Source organism: Anabrus simplex, chromosome 12 (genome assembly GCF_040414725.1).
Source record: "Anabrus simplex isolate iqAnaSimp1 chromosome 12, ASM4041472v1, whole genome shotgun sequence".
Classification (NCBI taxonomy): Eukaryota; Metazoa; Arthropoda; class Insecta; order Orthoptera; family Tettigoniidae; genus Anabrus; species Anabrus simplex.
Window position 1 is genome coordinate 63,827,503 of NC_090276.1, and position 13,796 is coordinate 63,841,298.

The following is a 13,796-nucleotide window of genomic DNA, read 5'->3' on the forward strand; positions in this document are numbered from 1 at the left end:
CCAAATGATGAAGATTTTCTCTTCGCATTACGGAATTTTCTTTTTAAAATCTTACTTGCATCTAATTCACAAGGAAAGCGTTCAATTTCAGCTGAAGGTTCAACAATCTCAACACGGACAATCTTAGGCTCTGAATTAATATTTCCAGTCTCAATGTGGGGAACAGAACCAGGAATACGGAGGGCACTAGATAAATCAAACACCCACTCGTCTGCATCCTCACTCTGCTCAGATGTATCATCTTGACCAGTTGACAAACCTTCAGATTTTGAAGACATGCTTGATTCCTGCACACCTAGGGGAGGAATGAAAAAACGTCCAGGAACAGACTTGGAAATGCTAGCATCTGTAAGCGATACAGACTTCTTATCCACTGATTCTCCATCAGCCTTTACCTTCCAACATGAAGATGATCTTGTCAGGTGATGTGTTGCAAGATCAAACAAAGAAGACGGGGGTGGGGTATTGCTCTGAGAAGAGGACGATAACCCAAAATTGTTGTGGCGTGCAATAAGGCTAGCAAGAGAGGAAATAGACCCTGCTTCTTTCTCACTCTCCTGGGAGATAGATAAGGAATCAGACATAGTATTCGTAAGTAGCATCAAGTCACTTCTCTCTGAAGACATTTCGCTTTCACTTTCACTATCGTACACCATGCCAACAGGATCCTCCAACAGGTTTACATCAGATCTTACCTTACTCCCCAATTTATCAGCCATTAGCGGATTTGAGGCTGGCTGAGGTCTAATATGTTGCTTAGCTAAAGACAGCAAAGGTGAGAAGTTATCCATATCATCATCCTCCTCAGATGAAGAATTATCAATAGGATAATTTTCAGAGACTTCTACCATTAGCTTTTGATGACCTAGGAAGCAGGAATGGGGAGGAGAATTGAGTTCATCATCACGTACATGATCTTCTTGTTTACTAACATGCAGGCCAGGTTTCCACGATTTTTCCCGAGAGGAAGTGTCCTTCACAAGCCCAATTTTTGATTCAGAATCCTGCTTTGAAGTGTAGAGGTCTTCTCTCCAGGATTGCTTTATAGAAAACACATTACTACGCATCAAATGCGGAGAAGAAACTGCCTTTTCATAGTTCACATTTTTTGGTACAGCATTATGCTCACCACCTGTAAATGTATGAGGAACATTTGATAATCCTTTCAACTGAGACAAATTTGGAGGTGTGAGATAAGGTGCCATTTTCCTTTTTAATTCAGCTAGCTTCTTATTTTGTCTTGCAAGAATTTTAGTAGGTGTCAGCAAATCTTCACCCTCGCTTCCATCTGGACTCACGACTTCTATGTTTTCTTTATCTGAATCCAGTCTTGCTTTATGCAAACCAGAGAAATTTTGCAATCCAGCACTCACACAATCTATTTCTGAAATATTCTGCTCATCATATATTTCATAACTTACCGAGCTACAAAAGGGTTGGGATGGGGAAGAGGAAGGAATATTATTACGACTTTGTACTTCACATTGCAAAGGACTGTCTAATGAACTTCCTGGAATGGTTAGATTACAAATGGGTTTGTTAGAAATCGATTCAAGGAGATCATCAATATCACCAACACATTCCCCTCTCAGGTTATTAGTAAGGGAAGATATGCCATGCAAGGAACTGATTTTCTCCTTTACTGCCACTATGTCAGAGTCACTGCAATGTGAACTGTCAGAGTCCAGCACCAAGTTACCGATCAGCGATAATGCACGATTATTTCTACTTCCTCTACAAATTTCCATGTTTTCCATATCCTTCCTGATACCGTTAATATCATCATCTCGAATTAGATCATCAAATAGATCACAAAACTCAGGGGATACAATATCATCATCATCTTACCTTACACATCGCCAAGCCACATTCCAGTAGAGGAAAATTACGATCAAGATCAAGCCCACCACGAGATGATGAATGATGAATATGGAAAAAAAGAACAAAAATCGCCTTCATGTTACAAACAAGTCCATGAGGGTACCACAATGACAGTACAGTACATTCTTCATAAAAGGGTTAGCAAATCTGAGTTTAAAATAAAAAATGAACTGTGAGGATAGTTCTTTATAAAGATTCTCATAAATTCCCTCCACTGACAGTAGGGAATCATCTGGAGAACATGTCTGTTCTGAGATCGCCCATACTACCCACAAGTATTTAACGAGCTATGTTTTTGTTACAAGTATAATGAACTTCATTCCGGCTCCGTATTGAGCTCTAGGCTAGGTCGAAAAATGTCCTACGTAGCTTTTTAAACAGACCATTTATCAAATGGAAAACATGTATTGAACAGGTGGACTTAATACAATAAAAATCCATGTTTTTGGACATTACCAAGCATATGTTAGCTCAAGAATGAAATTACTCTATACAGAGACAGGGACTTGAAGGTGGCGGGGAACAACCAGAGGAAATACAAAGTCAACTGGATACGTTGAGTGAGTGCATTGGTAATTACCAAATTAAAGTGTAGAGAAAAGCAAGAAAATGGTGTAGAGAACAGGAATAAGAGAAGGGAAAGGTACAAGAAAGAATGGAAGACAAAACCTTAAAACTGTGGGGAGTTTCAACCTGATTAAGCAGGCAGGGTTCGACATGGAGATCAGTAAAATTATACAACAAGGAAATGCATTATATCAGAGTGCGAGGAACCTGATCTGGAAGAAGAAGTTCCAAGCAAGTGATGCATAAAATGAATTATAGCCCCATGGGTTGTCTGCCGAAACCAATTTTGATTAAATTTATAAACTACCAGAAAATTTAAAAAATTGGTTTCTATATCAGGTATAATTTTGTTACCATATGATTTCTTTCTCAGGTATTTTATGAATTCATTTATTCAAAATCTGTTTTGGTAGACAGAAGAACCTAACAGTTTTAAATTCACTGAGGCAAAATTGAAAAGAAATGACTTCAGATATCATTAAATACACAACAGAGACAGGAGGGTAAATTCCAAGCCAATCAGATTGGAAAGAAGGGAAAGGACAGAGTAGGAAATGAAGAAGGCAAAAGGAAATTCAGAGTTGAAAACTTTGCCTACAAAATGGAGATAAACACACTAAGATTAGGACATTTTACTTTGTGCACTGAAATGAAATGGTGTATGGCTTTCAATGCCGGGAGTGTCCAGGTGCAGGTCTTTTGATTTGACAACCATAGGCGACCTGCGTGCCATGATGATGATGAAGACAACCCACACCCAGTCCCCGTGCCAGAGAAATTAACCAATGATGGTTAAAATTCAATACCTTGACGGGAATCGAACCCGGGACCCCAGCACGCAAACCATTTAGCCATGGAGCCGGACACTTGACCACTACAAGCTTCCCCATAATGTATTTGAAAATCGATGCATACTTTTATCTTAGTGTTTTTTTGTACTGTCTTATTCTGATACTGAAATAGACACACAAATTAAACACACTCTCTTATTGTAGATGGGAATATAAGTGTACAAGGGTTCACTTTTCATTAAAAACTTGACAATGACTTGATTTACACGTGTTACTTGAAGCTGTAGTGATGAAAGATGAAATAAATAACAGATCAAAATGGTTGTGTACCATTTATTAATAGTAATAGGTTTGAACATTGACTTTATGATGATGCTTGTTGTTTAAAGGGGCCTAACATCTAGGTCATCCGTCCCTAATGGTATGAAATGAGACAAAATGTAATGACAATTTAAAGGTCCAAAATCCTCCACTGACCAGAATTCGAAACGTGAGAACGAAGAATGAATGGATGGATATGAATTTAAAACAATCAGTGGATCCGACCTGCAATGCCCCCCACATTCCCAGAAACTAGTGTTAAACAATAATTATTATTGACCAAGGGACTGCTTCTAAAGCACAAAACTGAATCTATGATGCTTGTAGTCTAAAGGGGGTCCAAAATCCAAGTCACCAGCCCCTCATAATGGTAACTGCTAGGAACATAGAACCACGGTATATGTCATGTTGCGGTACAAATCAAAAGTAGTGTAGACGCACGGTATTACACACATTATGGTACTACTCGCAGGTAATGTAATGCGCACATGTAACGCAGACCTATGATGTTTCTCACACTGCGGCGCACTTACAGGCAACGCAAACCTATGGTGTTCCTTACGTAGTGGGTGCTAACCATAGGCAAGGCAGACCCATGATGTCGCTCATATAGTGGTACTAATCACAGGTACTGTAAAACCCGGCCGGAAACACACACTGTCGCTAGTAATCACAAACCTATTTTGTACCTAACATAGTGGTACTACGTGCAAGTAAAAGCGACCCAGGGTGTTTCCTGCATGATTGTACTAATTACAAGTAAGCTCATGGTTCTAATTCAATTCAATTCGCCCAATACGACAGGCAGGGGATACAGTGGGTGTATTCTTAGTCTGCGTCCCCCACCCACAGGGGTTGTGTGTTTGGTCCGCGAGAGGTATTTTATTTCGCTCAAGTTTGCTGGCAAGTCCCCTATCCGCCACCTGGAAGGCGCCACTTTGGAGTATCACCTTTCCCCTGCTACACTAGCGTAGTAGGTTCGTGGGAACATTGACTCTAAACATCTTTTTAACAGAGATCAAAACAAAATTTTGACTAAATCAACCCAAACCAAAACTTTCGCACATCCCTAAAATAGACACAAAAGTTTTATCAGAAAATAAGAATGAATTCATCGATAAACTCCATTAAACAAAGCATAAGCAATTGGGGAAAAAAAAAAAAAACACTACAAAAGTATTTTGAGAGGAGACATACGGTTACAAACCAATGAACCTTCACTTCACGATGACTGACACGGTTGACGTAAATGTACTTATACAAGAACATCACATTACCGTATTTAGGGCTCGCTGACTGCGGACAAGATCCTTTTGTATTTTTAAGAAAATAATAATGTGCCAAGAAACTTTGAGATGTATTCGGACAGCTAGAGATGCACACACAGATGGACAACAGCTTCAACCATCCACATGCAACATTAGTACTAACATTTAAGAACGGCTTGGATGAAGAAGCATATCTAATTTTGTAGGCTTTAATATTGAGTATTGAATATCCAGCACAACCGGCCAATCTGGAAATCAATATTACAATTCACAATACAGCTTAGTGGCCTCTGGATTTCACAGAACCTTTTAAGAAGTCCTGCACTCACAGAAGGATTTGAAGACAGGTTACCAAGCGAGATGGCCGTGCTGTTAGGGGCACGCACCTGTGAGGTTGCGTTCGGAAGATAATAGGTTCGAACCCCACTGCCGGCAGCCCTGGTTTTCCGCAGTTTCCCATTTTCACATCAGGCTGTACCTTAATAAAAGCCACGTCTGCTTCCTTCCCACTCCTAGCCATTTCCGATCCCATCGTCGCCGTAAGACCTATCTGTGCTATGTAAAGCATATTGCAAAAAAAAAGTTCAGTATTACATCCCTCATTTCATTACTACTACTTTTTCCTTGCTTCTAATTGTGGTGAAGTTAGAATTCATAGTTCACTCTTACACTAACATTCAAATAAAATACGAAATTCAATATCTTAAGAAAATAAAACTACTGGAATATCATATAAAAAGGCACACTTAACTAAAAAAGGACTATTTTTAATTAACACGAATGGTGGGTTAGTTAAAAAGGTACCACTCAAATAACTCTTAAACCGTTAAAGATATCGAAGATATTTCACTTCCAGAAATGTTATCAAGGGGCTCTTAATCAAATGACTAGTACTGTTACAGAGTGTCGATATCAGCTGATTGAACGGAACTAACTTTGTATTTCTAAATCTGTTCAACACACCAAGTATTAGAGACAACAGCATTGCAAATTCACGAGTATGATGAATTTTCAAAATCCATCGTGCCTTTCTTGGGGAGGGGTCTTAAAAGTTATTTTGTTCACCAACTGAGGGGTCTACCGTTACACAAAGAACCAAATCTGACATTAGACAGCACTGGAAGTATACATCAGAGCCAAGGTGTTGATTTATCTTGACTGATTGAAGAACAGCATAGCTATTAACCTTAGCCAAGCATTACATGTGCTTATCCGGAACTCGTGTGCTCTCGCGAGAGCGAAAGGTACATTTATCTGGAATTTTAAATTGCGCGTCTTTGTGACCGGATATTTTAGGTTATGCTTGTAATATTAGCTAATAGATGCCAGGAGCGTATACATAGAGACCTTAGTTAGACTTAACAAAAGGATATGGTATGAAAAAGAAGAAAGCCTGTTTGCTACTAAGCGCAACTTGCATGGTGATGTTTTTTTCAGAAGTTTGTTGACACTGTGAATATTCGTGCTTTAGCTCTTGCAGACATTATGTCCCGAAAAATTCAAAACAAGTGTAAAATAGTCATAATTACTGGAGAGTGTTGATGAAGAAATGGAAACATGCAATCTATTCTGATGAAATTACCTGTAAATGACTTATTTATGCTTCACTACTTATGTTTTCAGTGTGTTCATGTGTGTTAACAATAAAAATAAAATTACAAAAATTAAACTCACAAGCAAAAGCATAATCTGGTCGACAAGGGTTAAATCACTGTTAATCCTGTGGGGATACACTGTCTGACTCAATCTGATATTGCTCATACACAGTTCAGGTCCCGTACTGGACCTGCTTAGACCTATATTGAGATTAGGTTTCCTCTATATTCGTAGTAAAACGGAAGACATGCCTTACTTGTATATAACATAACTACACCTTTGTTCAACTGTTTAGTTCCAGAAGTGTTATCTCTGATGGAATGATCTTTTACGTCCTGCAACAACAACTGGTTTTACCAATCAACGCATGAACAAACGATATTTACGATCGATTATGGTATAGCAGGCAGTGTGCAAGCCTCATTCGCATAATGTTTTACATGTAGAATCATGATATGAGAGCCTCTGTGGCTCAGGCAGCAGCGCGTCTGCCTCTCACAGCTGGGTTCCATGGTTCAAATCCCTGTCACTCCATACGAGATTTGTACTGGACAATGCAGAGGCTGGACAGGTTTTTCTCTGGGTACTCCAGTTTTCCCTGTCATGTTTCATTCCAGCAACACTCTCCACTATACTTTCATTTGTCAGTCATTAATCATTGCCCTAGAGGAGTGCGACAGGCTTCGGCAGTCGGCACAATTCCTATCCTCACCGCAAGATGGGGGCTTCATTCATTCCATCCCTGACCCGGTCACTGACTGGAAAACAGGTTGTAGGTTTTCACTGATTCTGGTTTGATTTATTGTCTCAAAGGAAAGCTACCCACAAAGGATGCTCAAAAGGACAAGAAAACAAAAGAACTGTGCCATATAGCAAGGCTGGCAGATGTCAACTCTCTCTGGAACCTGTCCAAGGAACCTAGGACCCTCTCCTAACAAATCCATCCTAAAGTACCAAATGATGGAAAAAGAATATGCTTGGTTGGTCTTTAAAACCAGTATACACAGTGATTTCTTTGACTGACTCACAATATAACATTTTGTACACACTTACTTTCAGTTGTTAAATAATAAAAATAAATATCTCTGTATATTTTCCTATATTTTTTTGTTTTTGTTTTTAAAATTTGCAGGGATGCAAGTGAAAATATAATTGACTCCAAAGGGTTAAAAGACTTTTTTTTTTTTTTGTCAGCAAACAGCATGACCTTGAGTCAAAATATGTCTGGATGCATTAGTCATTCTTGACATTCATAAAAATCACTGATTAGTCCCTAGCTTTCAGTGTCCCAGAAGACTTGCGAATATGGGGACAACATCAAGAAGCTTGATCATATTCTTCAGAAAAAAAAATTGTTAGCCCTACATTCAACATCAACCTTGTATTACAACTCCTTTTTCTTCATGATACGTTTTCTACTTCCAAAGTCATCCCCCCTATCCTAGGCAGCAAATGGAGGAAAACCAGTAATTGACTAAGAGTACGTCAAAACAGAGTTGTAGACCTTGAGATCAAAATCAGTCAGAACAATTCTGGGATTTCATAATGAAGCACAACGAGTAACATTGTTGGATGTCCTCTGTTGGTCTAAAACCAGCATAGTGTTTCAAAGATAACTACTAAAGAACTGGTTCAGCAAATCTCACCTCTTTCACGTTCCTTCCTGGTACGCTGCGGCTTTGGAACACCTGGAAAGAGATTGTCATTGGACCATATAAATTCCCAAAGAGAAATAAATATTAAAGAGCATTCCAGCAATAGCATAAACAAATCGCTGACTAAATAGGTCTTAAAAAGTAGAAGCCATTTCCTTTTTGTTTCAATTAGGTAACTAGAAGGTTTTTCAGATATTGAAACTAATTCAGAATGAGTAACATTTAAAAAATGCCTGAAAATATAAACATATCATTCAATTATGACATTTCATTCTTGAAAGATCATTGGATTCTATCTTAACACACTTTCAATTTTTAATATTAATGCTTGTGCGCTTGGCCCTCAAAGAAGCACATAGAACCATTAGTTATCATTGGTCTTCTTGTCCTTATCTTTCCAAAACTTCCTCATGTCATTCTTGTGTCCATGCATTTTTAGTTCAAATACCTTGCTGTCGGTTCTTTCTGCGAGTTGTTCTGTCTATACGTAGTCCGTGTAGTTGTAGTTGTCAGTGGGTCAATATTGACTTCTCAGAGATCCTCTTAGATGTCTACTAGCCAGCGTACTTTGTGGTTTGTTGATTACCACTGATAAAAATTTTCTTGATCAATCACGAATTCCCCATTTGTGCTATAGGCCAATTATTTTTTTCCTACTTCCGCTGTGTGAATGGGTAACTTAGGACCATGCGGAATCAACATTTGCCCATTAGTTCATTTTCATCGATCGTTGTAATTTTTGATCCTCTGACCAGGTACGCTGTGTTGTTTTCTTCTCATCTTCCTTAAATCTCTTGGTGTAAACAATTTTCCTGATTACACTTCTGTGCTGCAGATTGGAGTATGGACCAGTGTAGATGGCAGAAGAGAAATCCCAGTGCTTGGGAGAATAAGAGTAAGAGGTATATGGTGGCCATATATCAGTTTAAGAGGATGATGGTTCCACATGTTATAATAATAATAATAATAATAATAATAATAATAATAATAATAATAATAATATTTATTATATGTCCCACTAACTACTCTTTTACGGTTTTTAGAGACGCCGAGGTGCCGGAATTCAGTCCCGCAGGAGTTCTTTTACGCGCCAGTAAATCTACCGACACGAGGCTGACGTATTTGAGCACCTTCAAATACCGCCGGACTGAGCCAGGATCGAACCTGCCAAGTTGGGGTCAGAAGGCCAGCGCCTTAACCGCCTGAGCCACTCAGCCCGGCGGTTCCACATGTTAGTGGCGGCTCTCTTATAAGGGCGTAACCCTCAGAAGTGGAACTCTGATTTTACTGACTGATATGTCAAATGAATCAACATGGACAGTCAATCATTTTTATTATTACTATTTTATTGTTCAGAACTGATTGATGTTATGAACAAATGTAAAAAACATTTATGTTAAAAATTCTGTGGACTGGTGAGGAGACAGGAAGAACGGCAGAAGCACACCAGTAACATAAGTTCAAACATTTCAACAGTTATTACTACTAGGAAGGTGTACACAGAATTTTAACAAATATTTTTACACTCATTCGTAATATTCATCAATTCATAAAAATAGAAACTTAATAATAATGAAAATTGAAAGTGTAATTTAACAGAATCTGACTATGTTCTTTCAAGAATGAAACATGTCATTCCATTTTTAATTATATCTTTTTTGCCAATAATATCATATTAAATATTTTCTTATTCAGATATTTTCTAAATTTATTTATTTTGAATTTTTATGTTTGACAGACAAGAAAACCTCAGTTATAGACTTAAAATGTGCATATAGTCGTTATCCACAAATATCTGACATTATATAGCATGGAATTTCCAAATGTCACAATTAGTGGTTTGCAGTGCATTCTTATTGACAAAAAGGGATGTTTCTGTCTGAATCATAGATAGGTAGCGCATGCTAACAATAAACAGTGGTAGATATGAATACTTTTTATGGCTTCATGAATTCCAGTTTTCAGCAAGTATGGGATAGGAAAGGGGTGGGGCTGCGAAAGAAGCAGCAGTGAAACCCTCTTAGAGCCATGTTCTCATGCTGAGAATGTGCCAAGAACGCCAAGCTGATCAGTAGCATTTTGCAAAGCACCACATTATTTACAATTCTGCATTCTTAACCTCATCAGTGCAATTGGGCAAATGTGACACCAAAATTATGTTAAATTAAAATTTGTAAACTTAAGTCAGTTCAACAATACAAGTATATCTATTCCTTGCTTAATGCTATATTCAGTAATGAAAGAGGATTTTGCTGGAATGTTCTTATAACAAGAAAAGAACAAATATAATAGATAAACAATGTTAATGCATTAAATAAAAATACTGTACCTGGTATGAAACAAGGTATGCATGATAAAGTACTGGATATACATTTTGCACGTTACAATTTCACGATATAAGTCAATGTACATCATACATTTTTACAGCAGGAACTGTAGGTCACAGTGACGCTAAACCCGGATCAGGTTTGATACATGTCTGATAGATGGCACTTGTCGTGTTGGTCAGGTAAGGTTAATAGTGTGTAAGACAGCTCGTGTAGGACTGAGTTAAACATGGAATAAATACCCATTTCTGCATTCCGAATTGTGACACTGCTGCACAAGGGATGGCAACAAGTTGTGGTGGTGATCACAGTTTTAAGAAGTACAACTGGACAAACATCCTCTTAACAATAAAGACAGAAGGAGGGGGGGGAGGAAGAGAACCAATCCTGCGAAGAGTGAAGGTATCGAGAAAATAAAGAGAAGGGCCAGGAATAGCCTGCCCGAGCTCGATAGCAGCAGTCGCTTGAGAAATGTAGCCAGAATCCCGTATTCGTGAGATAGTGGGTTCCAATGCCACTGTCGCCAGTTCTGAAAATAGTTTTCTGTGATTTCCCATTTTCACACCAGGCAAATGATGGGGCTGTACCTTAATTACAGCCACAGCCAATTCCTTCCCACTTCTAGGCCTTTCCTGTCCTGTCGTCACCATAAGACCTATCTGTGTCAGTGCGATGTAAAGCAACTGGGGAAAAAAAAAAAAAAAATGAATGGCATCAGAACAAAAGACTCCCTAGGCCTTTCAAACCCAAGGAAGCAAGTGCAAGTTGTTGCTCGAGTTGGAGAAGGCCGAAGACCCAATGTTACTGCCAGGAACTCTGGAGGGCCATCAGAGTTAACGTGTCAGATCAGACAGTGTGAAATCGACTGCACGACACAGAACGGATATCAACGAGGCTTCTGCTAAGAGATCCTTTCAAAAAGGACCTTGTGTGAGGTGGGCAACAACTCACAGACCATGACATAAGGAACCATGGAAGTGTTCGCTCTTCTACGACGGTCACCATAAGCTTGGGATAAAACAGCGAGTTGACTCAAGGCTGAGCAAAGTACAAGCAGGATTTAGAGAAGGTTATTCATGTACAGACCACTGCACATAAAGAACAACCCACGGAGCTGCAATTGCCCTGTATCTACTATTCATAGACTTTGAAAAGGCGTTTGATAGTGTAATGAGGAAAATGATGTGGAACGCCACGAAAGAGTTTGGGATTCCACAGAAAATTATAATGATAAGTCAAGAAATGTATGAGAACTACACACGTCAAGTTTTACACCAGGGGATGTTGTCTGCGCCCATCCCAGTAAATACAGGAGTTAAGCAAGGATGTTTGCTGTCACCTATACCATTTCTTAAAGTGCTGGATCTTAGGATGAAGAAGGCAATGAATTACCGAAGAGAAATTCAGTGGGGACTGACAGATAGGTCGGAGGACTTTGACTTCGCAGATGATTTGAGTTTGCTACCTAGCAGTTATAAAGATATGGAAGGAAAGCTGAACGATTTAAAAACCCAAGCATCAGAGGTGGGATTGAAGATCAATGGAAAGAAAATCAAGGGGATAAGCTATAATAACCACCAAAAAAAAAAGCACTATTATTAGGAAACCAAGAAGTCAAACAAGTCAAGCAGTTCTGCTACCTGGGGAGTGTGGTCACCACTGAGGGAGGATACAGAGGATAGAGGAAATAGAATAAATAAGGCTAAAGGAGCATTTGCAATGTCGAGACCAATCTGGAAATCAAGGAAACTTAACACCTATACCAAACTATGCATCCTCAGTACAAATGTCAAGTTAGTACTGCTCTATAGGAGTGAACTTTGAAGACTAAGGGCCGTTTTCCCCAAATGAGTTTAAACTAGGTTAATTTTAATCTGGTTTAAGTCTGAGTTTAAACTAACATTCATTTTCCCCATATTGGTTTAAACTGCTGTTTATATTCAACCTTCTTGACATTTTATTAACGTATCTGTGATTTTCCTAATAGAAGGGTTAGTTCTGACTACCAGTACTGCAGCTCTTTAATGAAAAACGTAAAAAATTATAACCTAGTATTAGCATTAGAAAAATGGGAGAATTTATTGAAGTCTTTGGTTAAATAGGAAATAATTTTGATGTGCAAGAGAGGTTAAGAAGCCGCGTTCCAACAAAAGTTTACAATCTTGGAAAATCGGATATAACGGAGTTCTTTGATGGATTTAAAATTCATAAGCGAACAGCAAGGAATGTCTAGTATCGAAGAAGGATTCATTTAAAACGTCAACTGCACGAAATAATGCTATTTCGCTAGAAGCAATGATTCTGGTTGCTTTAAGATATGATGCAGCAGGCATTTTTTTCATTAACAACGGGGACCACAGACCTTAAATTGCAGTCTCCTTATAATATTATATACTGTAAAATACTGTTGGTGGTATGAATACTGTAATGTGAAGCATAAAAATATTCCTACATAAATCGTGTAATACATTCGCTCTTCATGCGATACCTGGTGGCTGTGGTCGCTAAAGCGTTAAGTCAGCATCATCCGAATTCTTGACAAAACGGTTCAAATCCAATTCATCGAAAATATTTTTACCATCAGAATGTTGACCGGCACGGTAGGAGAGGCGGTGGTATACAATTTCTTAAGTGTAGGAAAGGGCCAAGAGCCCTAACTTCGCCACAGAAAATAAAGGCTTTATCTATCTAAATATAGGATCAGAAAAACAATAAAGTGTTTCATGCTTGCTAGTAAATTTGTAATAGAATAAATTATAGTTAAGAATGAATCTATTGCCAGCATACCAGCAATAGAAATATTAATGCTATAGGGAGAAGAGTATTAAGCATACAGTACGACATATCGCGAACTTGGTTATGTTATAAACGAATATGGAATCAAGTAATACATCTCCAAATAATACATCCTCAGTGGTCTGTCTGCTGGATCCAAGGTTTGTGAGATTGATCCCGGCCGAGGGCGATGGATTTTGATAGATAGATAGATCCCGAGCATGCTTGGAATTTGTTTACTTGAAATTCACATAAATGTTGATTTTCTGAGGAAAGGAATACCGTAGGCCTATTGCTGAAAGACCAGGATTTTAATATTTCAACGTTCCCGTGTGTTCCGTAAGACAATACAGACATCAAAAGACACGTATTAGGCCCACGGTACTTGTTTATGGTAAAGCATGACAGAGAAAAATAAGAAATAAAAGTGCGTTCCAATAAATTGTAGACAGCAATAGGTAGAATTATATGACACAACACTTCGCACAAATATAAACAATTTATTTATCAGTAAAGCTAATATCCCGCCGAATTTGTTCATTATTCACTACGTACGATAGCATTAATTCGCCACAAACAGCTGATATTATTACAAAAATGTCGGTCATTGAATTA

At 38.4% G+C, this 13,796-nt stretch overlaps 1 protein-coding gene across 1 annotated transcript in view; it reads right to left on the minus strand.

Annotated features, from left to right (window-relative positions):
- The window catches only part of HBS1 (translation elongation factor EF-1alpha (GTPase) HBS1), a 167,862-nt gene that overhangs the window by 134,030 nt on the left and 20,036 nt on the right, over positions 1 to 13,796 (minus strand). The window contains exon 4 of the mRNA XM_067156259.2: positions 8,071 to 8,112. Coding sequence (XP_067012360.2) covers positions 8,071 to 8,112 — 42 coding nt within the window. The remainder of the gene's footprint in view (positions 1 to 8,070; positions 8,113 to 13,796) is intronic.